General features: G+C 44.1%; 1 protein-coding gene across 2 annotated transcripts in view; it reads right to left on the bottom strand.

Moving 5' to 3' along the window:
- The window catches only part of crocc2 (ciliary rootlet coiled-coil, rootletin family member 2), a 490923-nt gene that overhangs the window by 93493 nt on the left and 369434 nt on the right, over positions 1-27996 (bottom strand). For both annotated transcript variants that reach the window (XM_068041847.1, XM_068041848.1), the window contains 5 exons: positions 25562-25946; positions 24550-24758; positions 19463-19583; positions 6268-6431; positions 3692-4132 (listed from right to left, as the gene is read on the bottom strand). In XM_068041847.1, coding sequence (XP_067897948.1) covers positions 3692-4132; positions 6268-6431; positions 19463-19583; positions 24550-24758; positions 25562-25946 — 1320 coding nt within the window. The remainder of the gene's footprint in view (positions 1-3691; positions 4133-6267; positions 6432-19462; positions 19584-24549; positions 24759-25561; positions 25947-27996) is intronic.

Consider the following 27996-nt stretch of genomic DNA (forward strand, 5'->3'; position numbering starts at 1 on the left):
CTGGAGAAATTGTCCCATGTGATCTTTTACATCCACCTGAGACATCAGATGGGGCCTCAATTTATCATCTCATCTGAAAGACACCATCTCCAACAGTGAATCATGGAATGGTTACAGCACAGATGGAGGCCATTCAGCCCATCTAATCCACGCCAGCTCTCTGCAAGAGCAATTCAGCTAGTTCCAGTCCCTGCCCTTTCCCCGTAACTCTTGTCATCATACTGTTTTTTTTTGGGGGGGGGGGGAAATATGCAATAAGTCTTTAAGTTAGCAAAGGAGCAGTACTGCTTTAAGAATAAACAAGCCTCAGGAGTTACCGAGAAGGTGCATTTTGGTTGCTGTTGGATACAGCCACTCAGAGACTGAGGATTAATATACAATGTTGTGATTAATTTTTAAACTGGCTTTTTGTTGCGACAGACTTTTCTAACAGACATGGACAGCTGAGCCAGCATGAACTGAACAGAGATCTGACATTTTTTTTATTATCCCTCAAAATTCTAAAGCCAGATTGATTCTATTGAAAGTGGTTGCAAGTTGTTGATTTGCTGTCGTCATCGCTGGAAGAAAGAGAAGATTGAAGTTTTGGAAGCCGGACTGTTTTCCTTTCCTCATCGGACCCTGGAAGACTGCGAGTGGACTTTAATCAGAGAATTGTTCATTGGGTAGCGTAAATCTGCAAGGACAGTCATTTTTCCCATTTTTTAAAATGTTGTTTTTATCTTAGTAGTGTTTTAAAATTTAGCTTTTTCTAATAAACAGTTAATTGGTTGATCTAAAGACACCTGGTTTGGTTCGCCTCAGTTGGGGGTTAATAGAAGGTTCAATTCGGCTGTGGTTTTCTTTAATTTGGAAAGTTTAAAGTGATATGTTAGGCGATCTGTGGAGTGACAGGGCTGAATTGACAGTGCGTTGCTCCCCCCGCAATCAGAATCATATATTTTGATTTGGGGCTTTGTTTTGAGCCGTTGTGTCCTAACACCCTGCACATTTTTAATCTTCAGGCGCCTATCCAATTTCCTTTTGAAAGCTACAGTGCAGCATTCCCTAGGTAGTGCAGTGGAGTGTCAGCCTAGATTCTGTGCTCAAGTCTCTGAATGGGGCTTGAACTCAAAACCTTCTGACTCAGAGGCGAGAGAGCGCTGCCAACTGAGTTACAGCTAACAAAATCAAAGCCTAAAGGTGAAGAGAAATACAATTTCAAAGAAATCCAGTGCGGAATGGAATTACTGAACAGGAACGAGAAGACCCTGTTGCTAGCAATGTAGTCTCCATGTGCAGCCAGATGGGAGAGGAGCTTGGAATCTGGTTGCAATTTTGTAGATCTCTCTGCGACCTGCACATGGCACCTTGCAAGACTTTACACTAGTGGTGGAGCTTGTAATATTTGCCCTCGTACCTTTATATAAATACTAGCAGATCTCCTGAAGCATTGCATTGAAGTCAGAAGATACAGTAAAGACTGACTGCTAAAGTGTAACAGGAAGATTAGACGGATAGGTTGATAGAAAGAAGGCTGCATTATACAATGGTAATACAATGCAAATTGGTTTTGGGCGCACATCAACCAAATATGGCAGTCATGCTCAGGAGTTGGATACTGTCTGGACTCCCAAACACTCGAAACTCTAAGAGCCCATCTCTCACAAAGCCCCACTCCAGAGACTTGAGCACAAAATCTAGGCTGAAACTCCACTGCACTACCTAGGGAATGCTGCACTGTAGCTTTCAAAAGGGAATTGGATAGGCACCTGAAGATTAAAAATATGCAGGGTGCTGTGACAGGACAGCTCAAAACAAAGCCCCCAGTCAAAATATATGATTCCGATTGTGGGGGGAGCAACGCACTGTCAATTCAGTCCTGTCACTCCACAGATCACCGAACATATCACTTTAAGCATTCCAAATTAAAGAAAACCACAGCCGAATTGAACCATCTATTAACCCCTGACTGAGGCGAACCAAACCAGGTGTCTTTAGATCAACAAATTAACTGTTTATTAGAAAAAACTAAATTTTAAAAACTACTAAGATAAAAACAACATTTAAGAAATGGGAAAAATGAGTGTCCTTGCAGATTTACGCTACCCAATGAACAATTCTCTGATTAAAGTTCACTTGCAGTCTTCCAGGGTCTGATGAGGAAAGGAAAACAGTCCGACATCCAAAGCTTCAAACTTCTCTTTCTTCTAGTGATCACACAAATTGGACTTTGTACTGAATGAGGCTTAACTTCAGTTTTAAGTGAAGCTGAGTTTGAAGCTCTAGCTTGGATCTCTTGGGTCCATAAAACTTTTAAATCAAGTCTTTTTATTTTTCTGAGGAAGTGTTCATTACCAGCAGGGAAAGTGGGGCAGGTTCAGCATACCTCCAGTCTTGCCAGTTTCACTCAGTCTGAGACGAATGGCAATAAAGTACAATCAATACACCCTAAAACAAAGCTAACTAATTGGACAACTGTCAACCCATCAGAACACTGCTCATATAAACTGTTATCACCTTGATTTCTGAATTGTGCTTCTCAACAGGATATGTATGGAGTGTGAAAAGACCATGTATAATGTAAGCTTTTGTGGACTCTACCTCAACTATTTGATCAAAGGAAAAGCTCTGTACAAATACCCACTGACTCCCAAAGATAAACAAGCACCTCAACCATTTACCTCTGGCTTGATGTTGTCCACAGGTGACAATGACCTCAGCCCACACACCGTCATTGATTTTGAATGATTGTCCTGAGGTAAGGTCTAGTACCCAAAATGTGAACTGACTGAATTCTGTTCCTTCACAGATGCTGCCTGACCTGCTGAAGAGTTTAGATTTCTTTCTGTTTTTATTTTTCAATTTCCAGTGCCTGCAGTTTTTTTTTTTGTTCCCATTGTCAGTCAGGCACTTTTCCAGCATCAACTGTTGTTGCTAGGAGCCTATTCCACGAGGCACTAGTCTGTGAAGAAATACTTTCTGATCTCCAGAACTGCTGAAGCATTAATCATTCTGAATCTGTGTTTTCTGGTTCAGCACTCAATGCTTGGCCTATAACTACAACAACTTGCATTTGTGTCGTGCCTTACTTAGTAAAATCTTCCAAGGAGCTTCACAGGAGCATTATCAGCATACATTTGTCACTGAGCCACATAAAGAGAAATCAGAACGGGTGAACAAAAACTTGGTCAAAAGAGATGGGTTTTAAAAGTGTCCTAAAGGAGCAGAGAGGTGGAAAGGTTGAGGAAGTGAATTCCACAGTTTAGGGCTGAGGTAGCTGAAGGTGCAGCCATCAATAGTGGAGCGATTAAAGTTGGAGATTCCTAAGAGGCCAGAATTGGAAGAACACAGAGTCCTCGGACAGGTGTACAGCTGGAAGAGGTTACAGAGGTAGGGAGGGGCAAAGCATGGATGGATTGAACACAAGGATAATAATTTTAAAATTGAGGCAATGCTGGACTGGGAACCAATGCAGGTCAGCGTGCAAGGGGGTGATGACTGAACAAAATTTGATGCAAGTCAGGATCGGGGCAGTGGAGTTTTGGATGAGCTGAAGTTTACACGGTGTGGGAGAGACAGATGGTAGCTAGCCAGAAGAGTATTCGAATAATAGTCTAGAGGTAACAAAAGCATGGAATTTCTGTATATTGAGAGGGGATATGAAAGTATTACAAGTTTACGTTTTACTGTGGAATGGACTGATCTTTACCTGAAGTACCCGTCGGTCCTGTTCACTCGACGTTAGTGCTTTCTGAAGCTGAGAAATCCTATCCTGTAGCACTGCTGCACCAGCGGTTGTATCAGAGAGAGTCAGTGACAGACTCTGCACCTTGTCCTTCAGGTGGCTCTCGCCTTCTTCTGTCTTGGCCAGGGTCATCGACAGCCGGTCAAGGGTAAGCTGGAGAGAGGTGGCCTTCGTCTCGCTGTCAGCCACCTGCTGCTGAAGCATCTCAATTCGGTCCTGAAGAACTTGGACCTCTGTTTCGCGGTCGTTCAGCGTCAACTGCACTCGCTGCAGCTCCCCTTCATAGGAGCGCCGTAATAGCTCCAGCTTGGTGATACGATTCTCAGATGCTTCCAGCATGTCTTTCAGCTTGCGCTTGTCAACCTCCAGCTTTGTCTCATTTGCCTTCATCTTATTAATCTTCTCCTGCAACGGACAAATTCTAGAAATGAACCTCACACTTATAATCTCCTGGAGGTTGCATATATACCCCAGTTGTGCAGACTTCATGTCAATCCCCAGCATCAGAGTCATCGAGTCATAATTGCGGCCCATTGGGTCCATGCCGGCTCTCTGTAGAGCAATCCAATCAGTCCCATCCCACGGCTCTATCTCTACAGCCCTGTAAGTTTATTTCCCTCAAGTGCCTGTCCAAATTCCTTTTAAAATTATTCATTGTCTCCTCTTCCACCCACTCTCGTAGGCAGTGAGTTCTAGGTCATTACCACTCGCTGTGTAATAAAGTTCTTCTTCCAATCCACCCTGCATCTCTTAAGAAAATCTCATCTGTTCTTTAGAGTGATGGTAAGAAGAGGCCAAGAGAATCTCTTCACAATTGTATCCAAAATTCACAGTATTACTTGGTGGTGTTAAGGTTTGAAACACAGGATCTCATTATATACAAAGCCTGCACTCCACCACTGAGCTACAACCGCATTAGCATCACCAGCATTGTGTACTTAAAAGGCATCTTCCCTCCCCTGCATCATTTGCCCTTTTCCGTCTTTCTTAAATGCAGTGTTTTGGTCCCTCCAGTATCTTGCTTCTTTTTTGGTTTCCTTGTGCCAATCATCCTTCTTGAGCCAAGAGAAGTCAGGAGCTAACCTGGTTTTTAACCTCTCCCAACGCTTCTACTTGACTAAGAGTGGCCCAGAGTCAATCTCCGATTGGAAAATATCAGGTTCTTATTTGGGACTCCTCTCAATGCTATGGGCAATATTGAGATGTGTGAAACCATGGCAATGAGCCAGTGCCCTGTCACGCTGTCATATATGGGAGAGCTGCAGCAACTGGAATAACAGTTCGATTCTAACTTTGATTCATACAAACTGATCAAGGAAACGAACAAAAGCTGATCATCAGATTTTTTAAAAAATAACTTAAGCTGGGTGAGGACAATAAGTTCATCGGCACAGTGGCGCAGTGGTTAGCACCGCAGCCTCACAGCTCCAGGGACCCGGGTTCGATTCTGGGTACTGCCTGTGCGGAGTTTGCAAGTTCTCCCTGTGTCTGCGTGGGTTTTCGCCGGGTGCTCCGGTTTCCTCCCACATCCAAAAGACTTGCAGGTGATAGGTAAATTGGCCGTTGTAAAATTGCCCCTAGTGTAGGGAGGTGATAGGGAATATGGGATTACTGTAGGGTTAGTATAAATGGGTGGTTGTTGGTCGGCACAGACTCGGTGGGCCGAAGGGCCTGTTTCAGTGCTGTATCTCTAAATAAATAAATTAATCACTCTTACTGCAGTACACAAAAACAAAGATATAGCCAATGATCGATTCCAAAATGACTGGAGGAGGATGTGAGTACTGAATGCAGGAGATGTATTTCCTGGGGCCAGAGGGTCTTGGACATATCCCGCACTAACAGGAAATTTGGATACTTGATTTTGTTCACTTTCCTGGATTTTGGCAATTACCATAATTTTAAGTGTAAAGTTTGGTTTTTTTTGTGAAACTAAACTCATAACCACTCCAACCCTACTCTCCATTTAGTTTGCAAACCATGCATTTGCACCAAGCTAACACACTCCTTTCCTCAGAAAAGTGCCTGAAAGCAGTCCTGAAGAAAATAAACCTTCACACAAGGCAACATGGCTTGGAAAACTCCTGTTTTGAAAATGAGAAAAATTTAAAAGCTGCACTTTAGTAGCTTATTTATTATATAACCTATTTTAAGGACAAATACTGAAATAAAAAAAACAGTTACTGCAATGCTTAGAAATCATCAGTGCATTTAAAATTTTCCTGTGTCAAATTTGTGTGCGGCCAAAAATGGGAGAAAGCAAAGATTGGACTGGTTCCGACAGCCTTCAGTCCTGTCCTCTAACCAGTTGGATTGGTTCTGATAGCTTCCAGTGCCATCTTCCAAATGATTTTATTGGTCAGTACTGACAATCTTCAATGGTAGTGAAAAAAAACATTGACTTTTCTTGTGAAACATTGAAGGACTGACATGGGTATGAGTTCTGATCGTCAGTCTTAATACACTGAAGGTTACCATCTGTATTGGTTAAAGTGCACTGACCACCAATTCTGGCCAACTTTCCCTTCAAGAGCCATTACCTGATGTGCTCTCTTCTCTCCCTCAGACGACTGCAAACTCCGTTCCAACGTGGTCACCTGTTCAGCCAAGGCCTTCCTTTCTCTTTCTCCACGTCTGATAGTCTCATCTTGCAGCATGAGTGCAGTTTGAGCATTGTTCAGCCGCCCATCCAATCCACGCTTCCCTTTAAAATACAATATAGAGATTAAAAATCTGTATGTTATGGTCCAATGTGTCAGAATGCAAGTCTCATTTTATCTGACAGTGCTTTCACAGAGGCCTATGAGGCTTGATATTGTATTCTGTAATCTGACAGTGAAGGAGGTTAGGTGCTGGGGTGGGGGAAATTTACACGCTTTGCACTCAGGGTCAGCATTAAGCGCTTCCAGGTCAGGTGCTGCTTGGAATAGATGAAGGGCACTCCTCTCTGCCCTGGTCCTTTTACATTGTTCCAGCAACTGTCCTCAGGTCAGATGCAGGAAGGATTAGATACAGAATAAAAATCTGACTACTTCAATTGCATAAATAAATCTGAACCTCACAAGAATATCTCTGAGTGCATCTGTACAGCATTTTCATTCTCCACACTAGCCATTCTATTACCTCTGTGCTAATATAGTGCTGGTGAGTTACTGAGGACATTTTTATCATTTAGATTCCAATAATCACTGGGCACTGACTTCAGACTTCTGCAAACTCAGCCTACATTAGGACAGCACAGTCACTGGAGAATTTTATCCCTATACTCTGAATCTTCTTTGAACCCAGGACCCAGATGTTAAAGGAGAATATTATAACCAAGTACATCACCCCGGAAGGATCACTTCCAGTTCCATTAATGTTTTGAAGCTTTGTTCTTCTCAGCCTGGCAGGGCTCGGTTTACAATTATGCTCAGGTGCAAAACTAAAGCAAGTAGATGCTCAGTTCTTCAAGAGAACTCTTTGGAACTTTGAGAACTTTAAAGGGTACACTTAAAAAACAGACCAATCAATATGACAGAGTAAAATATGAGAGAATCTTATTTGCGGCTGAGCCTGCGCAATGAATGTATACTGGCTGTACACTTGTGGATGGTATCACAGCTCAGACACATGTACACACATCAGAATTGAGTTTCCCTTCCCTAGGCCAAAGATGCGGAGGCAATTGTTATGTTCTCTACTGACACTCTAGCCGAGTGTCCAAGAAAACAACTCCAACCGACCCTGAAGTATTTACTCTTCATTATAATAAGCGCTGGTGACAAATTTCAATGGTCCATTACTTTCCAAGATGCAGTACACATTGCCCTCCAAACAGAGCTCACCCATGAAAATCAGCCTTGTACCTTCTCAGGGGTCCTTCACTTCAGCATAGCCATCTCAAAATGTACCAGCAAATCAATGATTCGGTGGCATGGAGAAGGTATTGTATGCAGTTTTGGCCTCCTTATCTGAGGAAGGATGTTCTTGCCATGGAGGGAGTGCAAAGAAGATTTACTAGACTGATTCCTGGGATGGCAGTATTGACGTATGAGGAGAGATTGGGTCAACTAGGCCTATATTCACTGGAGTTTAGAAGAATGAGAAGGGATCTCAAAGAAACCTATAAAATTCAACAGGTTAGATGCAGGGAGGATGTTCTTGATGGCTGGGGAGTCCAGAACCAGGGGTCACAGTCTCAGGATATGGGATATGCCATTTAAAGACGAGATAAGAAATTTCTTCACTCAGAGGGTAATGAACCTGTGGAATTCTCGACCGCAGAAGTTAGTGGAGGCCAAGTCATTAAATATATTCAAGAAGGAGATAGATATATTAATGTGAAAGGGATCAAAGGATTTGGGGAGAAAGCGGTAACAGGGTACTGAATTAGACGATCAGCCATGATCTTTTTTGAATGGCAGAGCAGGCCTACTCCTGCTCCTATTTTCTATGTTTCTATGTAAAATACACAGGGTAAAAGAGCACCTGCCTGGTACTAGCCAGTTTATCTATGTCTCACTACGCATTTAAATACTCAGCAGGTTGATTCACTCTGGTACTGTACAATTCATGTGTGTCTCAATATCTGTTACTGTACATGCTCTGTGTACAGCAGATAATAGGGGTCAGGTTGTACATATCTCAGTTAACCTCTTCTATATGCAATATTCTGTATTGTGCATCCTGTATGATGGAGAAATGGAAGTTTCAGTGTAGGTAAGCTGTGCTGCTGACGGCCTGCAATTATCTGTACCAGATGAGCACAGGAACCCTAAAACCAGCACTCAGTTTCCATGCACATAGCACACAACATCGTTATTACACAGACATATGTAATCTATTCTGTGCATCAGTCCAACAAGGAAGGAGGCATTACTGGATCTGGTCCTGGGGAATGAGGTGGGTCAAGTGAATCAAGTGTCAGTGGGGATATATTTAGGGGACCGTGATCATGGCATCATAAGGATTAGGTTAGCAATAGAAAAAGACAAGGAGCAATCTAGAGTGGAAATAATTAATTGGGAGTGGGTCAACTTCAATGGGGTGAGGACAAATCTGGCCGAGGTAAGTTGGAATCAAAGATTGGCCGGCAAAATTGCAACTGAACAATGGACTGTCTTTAAAGAGATAATTTGGGTACAGTCAAGGTACCTTCCCATGAGGGGGAAAAGTAGGGTAAACAAATTCTGAACTCTCTGGATGACGGAAGAGGGCGAGTAAATGAAAAACGATGCATATTACAGATGTCAGGTGGATAATAGAATTGAGATCCAGGCTGAATATGGAAGGTTCAGACGGGAAGTGAAAAACAAATAAGAGAAGCAGAGAGTATGAGAAGAGACTGGCAACTAATATAAAAGGGAAAAGGCATATAAATAGTAAAAGATAGGTAAAAGGAGGAGTGGGGCCGATTAGGGACCTAAATGGGGATTTACGCATGGAGGCAAGGGCATGGCTAAGGTACTAAATGAAATCTTTGCATCTGTCTTTACCAAGGAAGAAGATGCTGCCCAAGTCGAGGAGGTAGTTGAGTCACAAAATGAGCTAAAAATTAATAAACAGGAAGTATTAGACAGGCTGGCTATACTTAAGATTGAACGGTCACCAGGACTAGTTGAGATGCATTCAAGGACACTGAAGGATGTAAGGGAGGAAATGATGGCGGCACTGGCCATAATCGTCCAATCCTTCTGAAATAAAGGGGTGGTGCCAGAAGACTGGATAATTGCAAATGTTCCACCCTTGTTCAAAAAAGGGTGTAAGGATAAGCCCAGCAACTACAGGCCAGTCAGTTTAACCTTGGTGCTCGGAAAGCTTTTAGAAATGACAATCTGGGTCTAAATTGACAGTGACTTGAACAAGTGTGGATTAACCAAGGAAAGCCAGCACAGATTTGTAAAAGGCAAATTGTGCTGAACTAAGTTGTTTGAGTTTTTTGATGAGGTAACAGAGAAGGTTGATGAGGGTGTGTTGGTTGATGTAGTGTACATGGACTTCTAAAAGACATTTGATAAAGTGATACATAACAGGATTGTTAGCAAAATTTTAGCCCATGGAATAAAAGGGACAGGAGCTGTATGGATACGAAATTGGCTAAGTGACAGGAAATAGAGTGTAATTGTGAACAGTTCTTTTTCGGATTGGAGGAAGGTATATAATGGGGCTCCCCAGGGGTTGCTGTTGGGGCCACTGCTTTTCTTGATATATACTAATGTTTATTAAGGAAGAGGAATCTGTCAACATTTTGGTAAAAGTTGGGAGAGTAGAGGCAATGGATAGGGTAAAAATTGAGAGGTTGGAGGTCCTGGAAAGGATGGCTATGCTGTGGGTAGATAAGTCACCTGGTCCAGATGGCTTCCATCCCAGGTTGCTAAAGGAAGTGGGGATGGAGATAGCAGAAGGGCTTGCCATAATCTTCCAATCTTCCCTAGATATGGGGGAGGTGCCAGAAGATTGCAGTGTGGTAAATGTGACACCTTTATTCAAGTAAGGACTGTCCTAGCAACTACAGGTCAGTTAGTTTAACATTAGTGGTGGGTAAGATTTTAGAAACTATAATCAGGGGAAAAAAATCAACAGGCACTTGGAGAGGTTTGAGTTAATTAAGGATAACCAGCACAGATTTGTAAAAGTTTGATTTATCTAATTGCATTTTTTGATGAAGTAACAAATGCATTTGGGAAGGGAAAATAAAGCATGGGAATACATAATAAATGGGATGATATTGAGAGGAGTAGAAGCAGTGAGAGGCCTTGGAGTGTATGTCCACAGGTCCCTGAAGGTGGCACGACAGGTAGATAGAGTGGTGAAGAAGGCATATGGAATGTTTCCTTTATTGACCAAGGTATAGAATACAAAAACAGGGATGTAATTCTGGAACTGTATAAAACGCCAGTTAGGCCATAGTTGGAATATTGTGTCCAGTTCTGGTCACCACATTACAGGAAGGACATAATTGCTCTGGAGAGAGTACAGAGGAGATTTACCAGAATGTTGCCAGGGCTTAAAAATTGCAGCTATGAGGAAAGATTGGATAGGCTAGGGTTGTTTTCCTTTGAACAGAGGAGGCTAAGGGGTGATTTAATTGAGGTGTACAAAATTATGAGGGGCCTAGGTAGAGCAGACAGGAAGGACCTGTTTCCCCTAGCGGAGATGTCATTTACCAGGGGGCACAGATTTAAGGTGATTGGTAGAAGGATTAGAGGGGTCATGAGGAAAATCTTTTTCATCCAGAGGGTGGGTGTCTGGAATTCACTGTCCGGATTGGTTGTGGAGGCAGAAGCCTTCAACTCATTTAAAAGGTACCTGGACCTGCGCCTGGAGGGCTGTAATCTGCAAGGCTGCAGACAAGGTGCTGGTAGGTGGGATTACATTGGGTGGCTAGTTTTTTCAGCCATGCAGACTTGATGGGCTGAATGGTCTCTCTGTGTGCCATAACTTTTATATGGTTCTATGATTCAGACTGGAGAATGGTAGACAGTGGTGTTCCTCAAGAGTCAGTGCTAGGACCACCTTTTTTTTTTTGCCATGTATAAATGACTTGGATCTTGAAAAAGAGTAGAATTTCAAAATTTTCTGTTAATACCAAACTTGGAGGAGTGGCAAACAGTGAAAATGATACGAACCACCAGCAGCAGGACATAGATAGGCTAGCAGAATGGGCAGGCTAGTGGCAGATGGATTTTAATACAGACAAGTGTGAAGTGATGCATTTTGGCAGAAAGGATAAGATGAGGCAATATAGACTTCATGGCACTGTTCTAAAGAGTGTGCAGGAACAGAGGGACACAGAAGGTGGCAGAACAAATTGCGAGAGTGGTTAGTAAAGCATATGGGATCTTGGGCTTCATAAATAGAGGCAAAGAGAACAAAATAAAGGAGGTTATGCTGAATCTTTATAAAGCTCTTTGGGAAGGATGTGAGGGCCCTTGAGAGGGTGTAGAGGAGATTTACCAGAATGGTTCCAGGGATGCGGGGATTTCGGTTACAAGGTTAGGTTGAAAAGCTGGGGTTGTTCTTCCTGGAGCAAAGGAGACAGAGGGGAGATTTGATCGAGATGCACAAGATTACGTCAGGCGTAGATAAGTTAGTCAAGGAAAAATTGTTCCCATTATCATGCACACCAGAAGTGCAATGATACAACAAAACTGGACTAACTCTGAAGAGTTATGAAAAAAGGACTTTGTCTTTAAAAAATGAACCTATATTTTTAAAAGTGTACAATGGTCTAAAATGACCACCAAAGAAAAGGAGATTGGCCTTTTGTGTATTCAAACAGTCTGACAAAGACAAAACACAAATCTTCAAAGCCGAAAGATGTTAATGGAACCCATCTTGTACCTATCCTAAAAAACATTCCGTAATTGAATGTCTTCTTCTGAAACAAAGGAAGTATGAAGTTGTCACATCCTGGGCCATTGTGCAATCACCATGGGGAAGAGATGAGAATGTCGCCTACCAGGAGGTGAGAGGTGACACAGTTTTACCTTACAAAAAGACAGCCAGAGAGAGAGAGAGAGAGAGACAGACCCAGAAAGTGAAGCTACTGGTAACAGCTTGTGTTCTAGCCAGGCCATGAAGCACAGTGCCCTGCTGAAAAAAAATCCTACATCTATAGTATACAACAATGAGAGCTAGAAGTAACCCACCATTTTCAACAGAATCCAAGAGAGAAATCTACAATCATTTCAGGTCTGCATCCATCTAGAACTTGATTCTGAAGGGAATTCAACAGGTTTATCGTAACTTTCCCCCCCCTATTAAAAACCCACCTTCCTCTTTCCCTTCTCAATCTGTTTGTGTGTGCGTGCGTGTGCGTGCGTGCGTGTGCGTGCGTGCGTGTGCGTGCGTGCGTGCGCGTGCGTGCGTGTGCGTGCGTGTGTGTGCGTGTGCGCGCGCGCGTGTGTGTGTATAAGTGGATGCGGTTGCAACAATTTCAGGATCAGGCGTATTGATCAATAAACAATTGACCTTCTTGTTTTTTAAAAACCTACAAGAAAACCTGTCACTGTCTGTTTATTTGAAAGATAAAATATCAAGGGGCTAAACTCTAATACAAATACACTTACTGTGGTCAGGTGGGGAGTTGAACAGTGGGAACCACCCATGTCACACCACGTGGCCGTAACACCATTAACTGATGGTACAAGGACTAAGGGGTACAGCTTGAAGGTTTTGGGCAAGAGATGCAGGGGAATGTGAGGAAGAACCTTTTTACGCAGCGAGTGGTAATGTCCTGGAACTGGCTGCCCACGAGGGTGGTGGAAGTGGAGACAATCAATGATTTCAAAAGGAAATTGGATGGGTAGTTGAATGAAATAAACTTGCAGAGCTATGGGGATCGAGTGGGGGAGTGGGACTGACTCAACAGCTTCATGGAGAGCTGGCATGGATTCGCTGGACTGAATGACCTCCTCCTATGCTGTAAATAACTCTAGATATGTGTTTACAGGGCACAATTTCAAGATTTAGGGATGACACCAAATTTGCAAGTATTGTGAATTGTGAGGAGGATAGTGATGAACTTCAAGAGGACATAGGCAGGATGGTGGATTGGACAGACAGGTTGCAGATGAAATTTAATGCAGAGATGTGTGAAGTGATTCATTTTGGTAGGAAGAATGAGGAGAGTCAATCTAAATTAAAGGTAGAATTCTTAAAGGGAGTGCAGGAGCAGAGGGACCTGGGGGTATATGTGCACAAATCATTGAACGTTTCAGGGCAGGTTGAGAAAGTGATTAATAAAGCATATGGGATCCTGGGCTTTATAATTAGGGGCATAGAGTACCAGAGCAAGGAAGTTATGATAAACCTGTATATAACACTGGTGTGGCCTTAACTGTAGTATATTGTGTCCAGTTCTGGGCACTGCACTTCAGGAAGGATGTGAAGGCATTAGAGAGGGTGCAGAAAAGATTCACAAGAATGGTTACAGGGATAAGGAACTTTAGTTATGACGATAGGTTGGAGAAGCTGGGGCTATTCTCCATGGAGAAGATTAGGAGGAGTTTTGATAGAGGTGTTTAAAATCATGAGGGGTCTGGACAGAGTAGATAGGGAGACACTGTTCCCATTGGCAGAAGGGTCAAGAACCAGAGAACACTGAGTTAAGGTGATTGGAAAAAGAAGCAATGATGACTTGAGGAAAACATTTTTGAGTATTGCTGAAAAAAGAGACATGCCGTCGAAGCTTTTCATCTTGCACTCATCAGGACAGACACAAAAATGCCAAATTTCAAAGGGAGCAACAATTTATACTGCATGAAAAAAGGGTGCTGATTGGTTGACAAGTGGACTCTGATTGGTCAAGGCATTGCCATGGAGAATGCATCAGGGAACTATTGTGCCCGATGCTTTTTTTAAAATTCAAAACAGAAGCAATGCCTGAACATGTTCCTTTTGCCTGCAGAGGACAGGTCCCAGCGTATGAATATATATAGTTCTAGCAACTATAAGTGAGCCACATTGCAAGCCCGACTGATGATCTTAAATTGGTTGTTAGTATAATTCTTAGAACACTTGGGATTATTCAGTAAGTGCTGTCCAATCGTGGAATCACATTGTGTTCTGGGTTTTGCAAGTACGGGCTGGTTGAGTACGGTTGGCTTTCAGCCTATTGCGAACAGCCAAAGGCACATGCTCTTTGATACGATTCGCCAGTCGTTGGGACGTAAGGCCTACGTACCTGGCATCGCAGTGATGCTGGAATTCAGATACCATATTACTCATTTCTGTGGTAAGCAGAAGGTCTTTTTGGCTTGACAGCAGCATCCTGTTAGTGGAAAATACCACTTGTGTTGCTAATGCATAGTAGCAGTGTGAATTGGCTAGCTTCGCCGATTGCTCACATTTTTGAAATACCTTACCCTTCCAGGGTAATTTGAGGTAGGCTGGCATTTTTCAGATCTGTAAGTGGTGGTCTTAGGCCCATTCCTGAGTATGCGCGATACACAATGAGCAATGATCTGATCAGGGATGCCATTATCCTGCAGGATAGCATTGATGTGTCCTATTTCAGCATCAAGCTTGCCCGGTGAGCAAATGGCTTGGGCTCTAATTATCAGATTGCCGATAAGGCCAATCCCAATTCCGAACACCTGTTCCTGCTGGGGGACTTTAATGCCAGGGTTGGGGCCGACCATGACTCATGGCCCTCCTGCCTTGGGCGCTATGGCGTTGGAAGGATGAATGAGAACGGGCAGAGACTGCTTGAGTTGTGTACCTATCATAACCTCTGCATCACCAACTCGTTCTTTCATACTAAACCCTGTCACCAGGTTTCATGGAGGCACCCAAGATCGCGTCGTTGGCACCAGCTAGACCTCATCGTCACAAGGCGAGCCTCCTTAAACAGTGTTCAAATCACACGCAGCTTCCACAGTGCGGACTGCGAAACCGACCACTCCCTGGTGTGCAGCAAGGTCAGACTCAGACCAAAGAAGTTGCATCATTCCAAGCAGAAGGGCCACCCGTGCATCAACACAAGCAGAATTTCTCATCCACAGCTGTTACAAAAATTTCTAAATTCACTTGTAACAGCCCTTCAAAACACTCCCACAGGGGATGCTGAGACCAAGTGGGCCCACATCAGAGACGCCATCTATGAGTCAGCTTTGACCACCTACGGCAAACGTGCGAAGAGAAATGCAGACTGGTTTCAATCTCACTTTGAAGAGCTAGAACCTGTCATAGCCGCTAAGCGCATTGCACTGTTGAACTACAAGAAAGCCCCCAGCGAGCTAACATCCGTAGCACTTAAAGCAGCCAGAAGCACTGCTAAAGAACAGCCAGGTGCTGCGCAAATGACTGCTGGCAACACCTATGCAGTCATATTCAGCTGGCCTCAGACACCGGTAACATCAGAGGAATGTATGATGGCATTAAGAGAGCTTTTGGGCCAACCATCAAGAAGATCGCCCCCCTCAAATCTAAATCAGGGGACATAATCACTGACCAACGCAAACATATGGACCGCTGGGTTGAGCACTACCTAGAACTGTACTCCAGGGAGAATGCTGTCACTGAGACTGCCCTCAATGCAGCCCAGCCTCTACCAGTCATGGATGAGCTGGACATACAGTCAACCAAATCGGAACTCAGTGATGCCATTGATTCTCTCGCCAGCGGAAAAGCCCCTGGGAAGGACAGCATTACCCCTGAAATAATCAAGAGTGCCAAGCCTGTTATACTCTTAGCACAGGCATAGCAGTTCATGTAGTGCTGGGTCGAGGGAGCAGTACCTCAGGACATGCGCGATGCCAATATCATCACTCTCTATAAAAACAAAGGTGACCGTGGTGACTGCAACAACTGCCGTGGAATCTCCCTGCTCAGCATAATGGGGCGAGTCTTTGCTCGAGTCGCTCTAAACAGGCTCCAGAAGCTGGCCGAGTGCGTCTACCCTGAGGCACAGTGTGGCTTCCGTGCAGAGAGATCGACCGTTGACATGCTGTTCTCCCTTCGTCGGATACAGGAGAAATGCCGCGAACAACAAATGCCCCTCTACATTGCTTTCATTGACCTCACCAAAGCCTTTGACTTCGTCAGCAGACGTGGTCTCTTCAAACTACTGGCAAAGATCGGATGTCCACCAAAGCTACTGAATATCATCACCTCATTCCATGACAATATGAAAGGCACAATTCAACATGGTGGCTCCTCATCAGAGCCCTTTCCTATCCTGAGTGGCGTGAAACAGGGCTGTGTTCTCGCACCCACACCTTTTGGGATTTTCTTCTCCCTGCTGCTTTCACATGCGTTCAAGTCCTCTGAAGAAGAAAATTTCCTCCACACAGGATCAGGGGGCAGGTTGTTCAACCTTGCCCATCTAAGAGCGAAGTCCAAAGTACGGAAAGTCCTCATCAGGGAACTCCTCTTTGCTGACGATGCTGCTTTAACATCTCACACTGAAGAGTGCCTGCAGAGTCTCATTGACAGGTTTGCGGCTGCCTGCAAAGAATTTGGCCTAACCATCAGCCTCAACTAAACGAACATCATGGGGCAGGACGTCAGAAATGCTCCAACCATCAATATTGGCGACCACGCTCTGGAAGTGATTCAAGAGTTCACCTACCTAGGCTCAACTATCACCAGTAACCTGTCTCTAGATACAGAAATCAACAAGCGCATGGGAAAGGCTTCCACTGCTATGTCCAGACTGGCCAAGAGAGTGTGGGAAAATGGCGCACTGACACGGAACACAAAAGTCCGAGTGTATCAAGCCTGTGTCCTCAGTACCTTGCTCTATGGCAGCGAGGCCTGGACAACATATGTCAGCCAAGAGCGACGTCTCAATTCATTCCATCTTCGCTGCCTCCGGAGAATACTTGGCATCAGGTGGCAGGACCGTATCTCCAACACAGAAGTGTCGAGGCGGCCAACACCCCCAGCTTATACACACTACTGAGTCAGCGGCGCTTGAGATGGCTTGGCCATGTGAGCCGCATGGAAGATGGCAGGATCCCCAAAGATACATTGTACAGCGAGCTCGCCACTGGTATCAGACCCACCAGCCGTCCATGTCTCCGCTTCAAAGACGTCTGCAAACGCGACATGAAGTTCTGTGACATTGATCACAAGTCGTGGGAGTCAGTTGCCAGCATCCGCCAGAGCTGGCGGGCAGTCATTAAGGCGGGGCTAAAGTGTGGCGAGTCGAAGAGACTTAGCAGTTGGCAGGAAAAAAGACAGAGGCGCAAGGGGCGAGCCAACTGTGTAACCGCCACGACAATCAAATTTTTCTGCAACACCCGTGGAAGAGCCTGTCACTCTAGAATTGGCCTTTATAGCCACTCCAGGCGCTGCTCCACAAACCAGGGCGGCACAGTGGCGCAGTGGTTAGCACTGCAGCCTCACAGCTCCAGCGACCCGGGTTGAATTCTGGGTACTGCCTGTGTGGAGTTTGCAAGTTCTCCCTGTGTCTGCGTGGGTTTCCTCCAGGCGCTCCGGTTTCCTCCCACATGCCAAAGACTTGCAGGTTGATAGGTAAATTGGCCATTATAAATTGCCCCTAGTATAGGTAGGTGGTAGGGAAATATAGGGACAGGTGGGGATGTGGTAGGAATATGGAATTAGTGTAGGATTAGTATAAATGGGTGGTTGATGGTCGGCACAGACTCGGTGGGCCGGAGGGCCTGTTTCAGTGCTGTATCTCTCTAAACCTCCAGGCGCTTACCCATTGTCTCTCGAGACAAGGAGGCCAAAGAAGAAGATAGCATGTGGAGCTGTAGGAATCTCAACACGTCTATTGAGCAATGAAAGTAGGCTTGCGGTAGCTAGTGGTAGAGACCCCATTAGTGGATTTCTCAACTAGCCAAGGAAAGGGAACTCATTAGACTGCTCCATTTCAAAGGTGAATTTGAGCATGGAATGGAGCGCATTAAGGTGTGTAAGGAAATTCTTGCATGCAGCTGCAGATCCAAATATAACAAACATATCTACACATAGGAAATATGCAAGGGATATGAGGTTAGGGATCATTCCATAGAAAACGCATTTCTCATGGAAACTGACAAAAATGTTGGCGAGAGTTGGTCCTGGAGGAGATTCCATGGCAACATCATCTATTTCGGCATACATGGTGTCATTAAAGTTGAACTCAACTGTGCGAGTTGCTAAGTTCATAAGTTCAATGAATACAGATTCAGAAAACGGCGAGATGTCTAGATTGCCATGATATGGTGAGGTGGCGCAAATTTCTATGCTTCCTTGAGTAGTAGGTTAGTGATTCGGCTCGCAATGTCGAATAAGCACATAGATACGACACTGCCATCGATATGCACATCGCATATTGTCTTTGCAAAGGTGAAGGAATCCTTCACTGTGTATGTGGAAAACTCACTCAGAACTGGCTGTAGCAATTCACTCAACCATTTGGTCAACTGATGTTGTGCAGAACCAGTCCTAAATGAGATAGGGCATAATGGGACATCACTTTTGTGTGCCTTGAGCAGCCCGTACATACTTGGACACAGTGAACCATGAGGATGAATCCTATCATATACGCCACAAGGCAACTCAACAAACATTTTTACGCAGTGAGTGCTTAGGATCTGGAATTCACTGTCTAAGACTGTGGTGGAGGCAGATTCTATCGAGGCTTTCAAAAGAGAATTGGATAATTATCTGAGGAGAAAATATTTGCAGGGCTTTGGGGAAAAGGCGGTGGAGCGAGACAATGTGATTTGATCTTGCAGCGAGCCGGTATGGACACGACGGGCCGAATGACCACCTCCTCTGCTGTAACCATTCTATAATTCTATGATATCACCACCTGTTAATGGTACCCTGGGACTAAATACACCAATAGATTTGAGGAACAGGAGTAAGGCTGCTCTCTCTGCACACCTCCCAGTGATGGGATTCCACACTCATTGACGATGAGGATCTTTATAAACAGATTATACCCTGCTTCCCATTTTCTTGGTCATCTCACATACCCTCCAGAATGGAAAACTGGCAGGGAAACTATGTAAATACCATTGCAAGACCAACTGTTTGAACATGCCAGGCAGTGGTCTCTGTGACTCTCCCTTTGAATTTCTCTGCATCCTTTTGAGTAACACCTTCCCTTTGTGTGGCACCCTTCACTCAAAGGCATAGTTGAGAGTAGGAACTGAATATGTGAGAGGGATCATGAGTACTGCCTGGCACAGCATCACTCTGTGATAAAATGTATCTGAATCCCAACACTCACACTGGCACCCTTCTGCCAATTAGCATTACCATCTACAGTTCACACTTCGCATGACTGACCTTCCTCTGCCTCAGTGAAGGATTTCTGGAGCTGCTGAACACGTGCATTTGTCCGGTCCCGCTCTGTTTCCATCTCTGCCAGCTTCCGTGCCAGATTTGCCAGCTGAATGTGAGCCTCATCCTAAAGTGAAAAGAAAATGACCAACTCTTAAAACCCCCTCTTAACTTGATGCGTGTTCTGGAGTGGGACATGCAGAACCTGACTGCATGCACTGGCAGAAGCTGGGCAGAACATTATCAAACCCACAATTTTCATCACTCAACAGGCACTGTGTCAAGTTAGTGGGCAAGCTTCAAAGAAGAACAGGGCGTTCTCCCTGATGTTCTGGGAAAAATTCCTCCCTCAACCAACTTCACCGAAAAACAAATTTACTGATTATTCAAGTAATTTGTTATTCTGGGATCTTGCTGTGTTCAAAATTGGATGATGCATTTGCCTGCCTAACAACAGTGTCGCCACTTCAAAAAGTAATTTTCTGGATAATAAAACACTTTGGGATGTGCTGAGGTGCCATATAAGTTATTTCCTTCATTGCCTTTTCTAAAGGTATTTTTTTTTATCCTGAGAACATTCCAAAGGTATTTTCCCTCTCCCAATAAGGATGTGTCTCTCAGGGTTTCCATCCCAAGGTTTCTTCTCCCTAGACAGACAAATAATAGTCCGACGACATCTGTTACTTTGCAAGCTACCATTTGCCTAGAAACAGGGTAAATGACGGAGGCTTGCTGAAGGCTCCTATGATGATTTTCCCAAACATCTGCATGAAGACACTATATTCCTGCTCTGCCCTTCCCAAGACACTGTAGCTCAGATTGGAGCAAGGAATAGAAGCAATATAATCCTATTCTGTGGTACTCCAGGTGGAAGGAAAGTGGTGTAGTGAATCTTGGTTGCTTCCATTCCTAACTCTAATCTGAGCTACACTGTCTTGGGAAGTGCAGAGCAGATGTCTCCTTGCAGATATTTGGGAAAATCCTCCAACAATAAGTGTAAGGAGCTCATGGACTTCTTTGTCACGAAGGTTGAGACCATCTGACCAGCTATCTCTGCCGCACCCCTCCCTTCCACTGGCCAAACTTCCTCTAAAATGCTGCCTTGCCCTAGCCCTGGACACACATCTTTCTCTAGCTTCTCTCCTCTCTTCCCTCATGCCCTCTCCAAGCTCATCTTACCCATGAGACCCACCTTCTGCTCCCTCGATCCTATTCCCACTAAACTGCTGATCACCCAACTTCCCCTCCTGGTGCCCATGTTAGCCGATATTGTTAACAGTTCTCTCTCTTCAGGTGTTGTCCCACTCTCCTTTAAATCTGCCATCATCTCAATTCTCCTCAAGGAACAACCTTTGACCTCAGTTTCCTTGCCAACTACTATCCTATTATCCCAGCTCCAACCTCCCTTTCCTCTCCAAAGTCCTTGAATGTGTTGTTGCTTCCCAAATCTATGTCAATCTTTCCCAGAAATCCATGTTTGAATCTCTCCAATCGGGTTTTTGTCCATCTCGCAATATCAAGTAAAAGTCTCAGATGCCATCCTATGTGACTTTGAGAAAGGTAAACAATCCCCCCTCATCCCTCTCGACCTGTCTGCAGCCTTTGACATGGTTGACCACATCATCCTCCTCCACGCCTCTCCATTGTCTTCCAGCTGGGTGGGACTGCTCTTGCCTGGTTCCATTCTTAACTATCTAATCATAGCCATAGCATCACTTGCAATGGCTTTACTTCCTGCTCCTGCACTGTTACCTCTGGTGTCCCTCAAAGATCTATTCTTGGTCCTTTCCTATGTCTCATCTACATGTTGCCCTTGTCAACATGATCTGAAAAAAATGTCAGTTTCTACATGTACACTGAAAACACCCAGCTGTACCTCACCATCACCCCTCTTGACTCCTCCACTGTTGCTAAATTATCAGATTGTTTGTCTGACATCCAGTACTGGAGGAGCAGAAATGTCCTCCAATCAGCTACTGGGAAGACGAAAGCCATTGTTTTCGGTCCCTGCTCCAAACTCTGTTTCCTAGTTACCGATTTCATTTCTCACCCTGGCAACTTTCTGAGACTAAACCAGACTGTTCGCAACCTTGGTGTCATATTTGACCCTGAGATGAGCTACCGACCACATAGTCACAGCATTACTAAGACCGCCTATCTCCACCTGCGTAACATTGCTAAATTTCATCTCTGTCTCAGCTCAACTACTGCTGAAATCCTCATTCATGCCTTTGTTACCTCTAGACTTGACTATTCCAATGCACTCCTGGCTGGTCTCCCACATTCTATGGTCCATAAACCTGAAGTCATCCAAAACTCTGCTGCCTGTGTCCTTACTTGCACCAAGTAACAGTCACCTATCATCGCAGTGCTCGCTGACCTACATTGCCTTCCGGTCAAGCAACATCAAGATTTTAAAATTCTCTTCCTTGTTTTCAAATCCCTCCATGGCCTCCCACCACCCTATCTCAAAAATCCTCTCCAGTCCCACAACCCTCTGAGATTTCAGAGCTCATCTAAGTCTGATCCTCTTGAGCATCCCCGATTTTAATCGCTCCACCACTGCTGGCTGAGCCTTCAGTTGCCAAGGCCCTAAGCTTTTGAATTCCCTCCCTACACCTCCCCGCCTCTCTACCTCACTTTCCTCCTTTAAGACACTCCTTAAAACCTCTCTGACCAAACTTTTGGTCATCTGGCCTAATATCTCCTTATGTGGCTCTGTGTCATATTTTGTTTTATATGTTCCTGTCAAGCACCTTGGAGTGGTTTATTATGTTAAAGGTGGTATATAACTATAAGTTGCTGTTGCTTTCACACATTTTGCTTATCCACTGCTGAGACTGTGACCTCTACCCAATCCTCTGCTGATGTTGCTCTGAGGTTGGCCATCAGGAGGCATGTGAGTCCTGCAGGGGAGGGGGGAGGTGCGGGTAGGCAGTGAGACTAGTAAAAATTCTCTTCTCAATTGACTCCTACTTGAATGGAAACTGAGTGGCATTCAGTACCTGTCCAGAAATGTCCAGCTGAGATTGGGAAATATGGTACAGCAGATTTTGAGCGTGGGAGTCACCAGTAGTATATCTGTAGTGCTACCTGAGAAAGAAAACCACTGGAACTGGGTGTAAGCCTTCAGATGTCCCTTCTGCAATCAGCAAGCTTTTAAAATCCAATCTTTCATCATCCAATATGAACTCTTGATTTACCTCAGTTTCTTTCCTACTCCTTTGAACCTTAGTGGTATCCTGCACCATGGACCTTTTCCCTTCCCAATAAAAGAAGCACTCAGGTCTGATTATGTTGAGGTAGAAGATGAAAACATTTTCCCTTCCCCTTCTTTCACACCACTAAAAGAAGATTGAGTTTTATTTTAGAGATACAGCACTGAAACAGGCCCTTCGGCCCACTGAGTCCATGCCAACCAACAACCACCCATTTATACTAACCCTACAGTAATCCCATATTCCCTACCTACACTAGGGGCAATTTATAATGGCCAATTTACCTATCACCTGCAAGTCTTTGGCAGTGGGAGGAAACCGGAGCACCCGACGAAAACCCACGTGGTCACAGGGAGAACTTGCAAACTCCGCACAGGCAGTACCCAGAATTGAACCCGGGTCCCTGGAGCTGTGAGGCTGCGGTGCTAACCACTGCGCCACTGCTTGTGCTCTGGAACCCCTCGACCACAAACTGACCTCACATCAGTACCACAGGAGGACAAGTGTTTTATTCATAAAACCTCAAGAGGAATCTAGACTGACACATGAGGCTCAAAGATGGAGGAATCAAAAGGGCATCCCATGTAGAGTGTGATGCTTCAATGTGGCCCCTGACTATTCTTGACACCCAAAAACAATCCTTTACCTTTGGCCTCTAGAAGCCATCTTGACTTAGCACTGTGTTATCAAACAGCCAACTCTGACTTGGCTGTAAATAACTTGTTGAACAATATTCCCAAAAATACATTAAACACTGCTTATCTACAAATGAGCTACGCAATACTAGGTGGGCATGTAAAGGGAAAAATTGTGATCAGCTTTGTTCTCTTTACAAACTATTAATACACCCACATCAAATTTGTCTTCATTTTAACTTATGTGAGTAACAACGGCACTAATTAATACCTAGAGGAATTCCTACCCTATTGTTAGTGCAGGCTCTCCAGTAAGGAGGTAGGAATGGGAGATGTTATTCTGCTCCATCCAAAGACTCATACTGGAGAGTTTTGGTTCAGATTTCATTTACTTATGGACAGTGTGATCTGGTGTGATATGCAGAAGCAATGTCCATGGAGGATGGGAAGACCAAAGCTATCGATTTAATGCACCCTCAACTTCACTCTCTTGCCATTGACTCCCTCACACTTGTTCTAGCTGAGCCAGGTTATGCAGAAACTTTGGGGTCCTGTTCAACCCTGAGGTGAGCTTCAAGATCCTCCCCAATCCATCACTAAGACTGCTTATTTGTACTTCTCCAATATTGCCTGTCTCACCCTTCTCACAGCTCTTTCTCTCCCCCTCTTTTATCTGCACCTCTATAATTCATTATCTCATCGCCCTCCTGCACTAAGTGCATTTACTCATCAGCTCCACCCCTGCTGACCTTTATGTATTTCCCATCCCCAAAGGCATCAAATTTAATATTCTCATTTTCAAATCGCTCCACAGCCTCATCCCACTCTATCTCTGCCATGTCCTCCAGCCTTAAATCTTTCCTGTATACTTCAATCCCAGTTTTGTCCTTACATATGTTCTACCAATGCCTGTACCCCTCCCCCACCACCTCACTTTATCCCACCATGGGTAGCAGTCTTCAGCTTCTCATTCTCACTTTTTAGACACTCTCTCTAAACCTCTATCCAGTATTCTTGCTCTTGTTTTCAAAATCTCTCAAAACCCATTCATACTTGGTAACTTTTCTTCTATCTATTTCTAATTGTGAATACTCTTGGATTGTTTTTTATGTTAAAGACATCACAAGTTGCTGCTATTGGATCACCTGTAACAATTACATATAAGTACAGATTAATTTATAGGAAATAAGTAGTAGAATGAAAACAGTTGAACACAGCACAGAGCTTTAAGATACTTGACCCTGTGCCTCTGTGTGTCACGAAGCTCCTGCAGGAAATCTTGCAGGGCACCTTTAACTACTTCAGGATCGATGTCAACCATGTATGGTTCACTATGGACAGGTGACACGGAGCGGTAAGGAGAGCTGGAGTGGCTGCGATCGGGAGATCCAGTTCGTGGAATTGGACTGCCCCGTCCATTTGTGGTGGTGGTGAAAGTGTTATCAAAACCTGGGGATTACAGAACAGAAACACTCTAATTAATGTGGGTAAAGTTAGTCTTCTGCAGTAGAATAAAGCAGGCTACAGTGATTCAGCAGCTCATTTTACATTCCAACCCATTTACAATGGCACAATAATTTTTCTATGCCAATTCATTGCTCTAATCTGACTGCAGATTTCCTCTTCAACTTCCTTCCAACATTCTAGAGGGAATACATGCTCCAGAGAAATTGATGTAGACAATGAAAGGGTACAGACAGACTCAACATTGTTGGAGCTCAAAGGTAAAAAAAGGACTGGTTACAATATTTAAGGTTGCAATAGACATATAAATCGTAACAGCAAAATTGTTATTCTGGGTGATTTTAGTTATCCACTTATGGATTCAGACAAAGATGGAGTAAATGGTATAAAGGGAATTGAATTCCTAAAATATGTACAGGACTTCTTCCTCAAGAAGAGTGTTAGTCAGGCTACAAGGTTGGAGGCATTGCTAGAACTGGCTATCAGTAATGAAATAGATCAGGTAGATCAGCTAAATGTGGGTGACCACAATATAAGGTTTAAGATCCAACTAGAAAGGGAAAAAATCAGTATGAAAACTAGAACGCCAGATTTTAGAAAGGTAAGGGCGCGAGATTGGATAATGCCAAATTGCCAGTGTAAACTGAGTGCAGGGAACAATCCCTGTGCCAGAACAGGTACATTCGAGGCCATTTGATAGTAACCACATAGTAACCTCATGGACCAATCAGTAAACATGTTCAGAATTACTGAATATGTTGAAATACGCCTTGCTCCCCATTTCATACCTTTAGTGGGAGAGAGTGGTCTCCGTGGAGATGGGCTACGACTGGAAAAGCCCGGGCTCTGTGTGCGTCCAGAACGACCAATTCCAAGAGTTCTGCGTAGTGTGGAGTGCAAGCTACCCAACTTGCACTCCATGTCTCTCTTGGCGGTCTCCACTTTGGCCAGCTCTGTTTCTAGACCAGTTACACGGCCTTCCATGGCACTGATCTTCAGAATTAACTCATCTGCTTCCCCCTTGGCAAGTTGGCACTTCATTTCCAGATTGCGGCTGTTGTCTTGGAACTTCTTCTCATTCGCATGACAATCCTCCAGCTGTTCAAGGAGCTCTTTCTCACGCCCTTTGAACATGCTTTCCACATCCATTATCTTCTTCTGGAGGTTGGCAACCTGCAAACAGCATACAACATGCCAAACTTATGTGTGTCAATGGTCTGAGTTTGAACCAGATTGTTCACAAACTTGGTATTATATTTGATGCCAAGATGAGCTTCCTACCACACTTCCACACCATCACTAAGACCACCTAATGTCACCTCCATAACATCGCCTGACTTTGACCCTGTCTCAGCTTATCTGCTGCTGGAACCCTCATTCAGGAACATAGGAGCAGGAGTAGGCCATTCAGCCCATTGAGCCTGCTCTGCCATTCGATAAGATCAGAGCTGATCATCCACTTCAATGACTTTTCCCACACTATCTTTTTATCCCTTTATGTCATTGGTATTTAGAAATCTGTCAATCTCTGCTTTAAATATACTCAATGACTGAGCTTCCACAGCCCTCTGGGGTAAAGAATTCCAAATATTCACAACTCTCTGAGTAAAGAAATGTCTCCTCATCTCGGTCTTACGTGCCTTCCCCCTGATTTTGAAATTGTGTCCCCTGGTTCTAGACTCCCCAACCAGGGGAAATATCTTACCTGCATCTACCCTGTCTATCTCTTTAAGTATTTTGTAGGTTTCAATGAGATTGCCTCTCATTCTTCAAAACTATAGAGAATACAGTTGGGACTGCCTAATGACGTAGGAGTCGTGGCAGCTCAGACCTGCATGAACCACTTAATGTCACAGATGACTTGAACACTGAGGGAGTGGAACCCCTTCCCGTTTACAAAGGCATGTGGCTGCGCTGAGGGAGCCTTGATGGCCACGAGTACAGTCAATAAGCCCATGCATCTGGGGAAATCCAGCAACGGTCCTGAAGCCAACTGCCCTGTCAGCCCGGCTGGCCTGCATGGTTGTGAACATGGAGCTGCGGGCTGACAAGTCCCTGGGCCCTGATGGACTTCATCCTAGGGTGTTAAAAGAAGTGGCTAGTGAGATAGTTGATGCACTAGTTTTAATTTTCCAAAATTCCCTAGATTCGGGGAAGGTTCCTCTAGATTAGAAAATAGCGAATGTAACTCCTTTATTCAAAAAGGGAGGGAGACAGAAAGCAGGAAACTACAGGCCAGTTAGTTTAACATCTGTCATAGGGAAAATGTTCAAAGATATTATTAAAGATGTTATGGCAGGGCATTTAGAAAAATTAAAGGTAATCAGACAGAGTCAACATGGTTTTGTGAAAGGGAAATCATGTTTAACCATTTTATTGGAGTTCTTTGAGGGAGTTACATGTTTTTTTTAAAAATAAAAACATGTGTTGTGGATAAAGGGGAACCTGTGGATGTATTGTACTTAGATTTCCAGAAGGCATTTGATAAGGTGCAACATCAAAGGTTATTGCAGAAAATAAAAGATCATGTTGGCATGGATAGAAGATTAGTTAGCTAACAGGAAACAGAGAGTAGGCATAAATAGTTCATTTTCTGGTTGGCAAGATGTAATGAGTGGTGTGCCACAGGGATCTGTGCTGGGGCCTCAACTTTTTACAATTTATATAAATGACTTAGATGAAGGGACCAAAGGTGTGGTTGCTAAATTTGCTGAAGACACAAAGATAGGTAGGAAAGTAACTTGTGAAGAAGACATAAAGAGGCTACAAAGGGATCTAGATAGGTTAAGTGAGTGGGCAAAGACCTGGCAAATGGAGTATAATGTGGGAAAGTGTGAAATTGTCCACTTTGGCAGGAAGAATAAAAAAAAAGCATATTATCTAAATGGTGAGAGATTGCAGAGTTCTGAGATGCAGAGGGATCTGGGCGTCCTAGTGCATGAATTGCAAAAGGTTAGTACGCAGGTTCAGCACGTAATTAGGAAAGCTAATAGAATGTTATTGTTGTTGCGAGGGGAATTGAATAGAAAAGTAGGGAGGTTATGCTTCAGCTATGCAGGGTATTGGTGAGACCACATCTGGAGTACTGTGTACAGTACTGGTCTCCTTATTTAAGGAAGGATGTAAATGCGTTGGAGGCAGTGCAGAGAAAGTTTCTAGACTAATACCTGGAATGGGTGGGCTGTCTTACGAGGAAAGATTGGACAGGCTAGGCTTGTATCAG

The sequence above is a fragment of the Heterodontus francisci genome, chromosome 11 (genome assembly GCF_036365525.1).
Source record: "Heterodontus francisci isolate sHetFra1 chromosome 11, sHetFra1.hap1, whole genome shotgun sequence".
NCBI classification, from domain to species: domain Eukaryota; kingdom Metazoa; phylum Chordata; class Chondrichthyes; order Heterodontiformes; family Heterodontidae; genus Heterodontus; species Heterodontus francisci.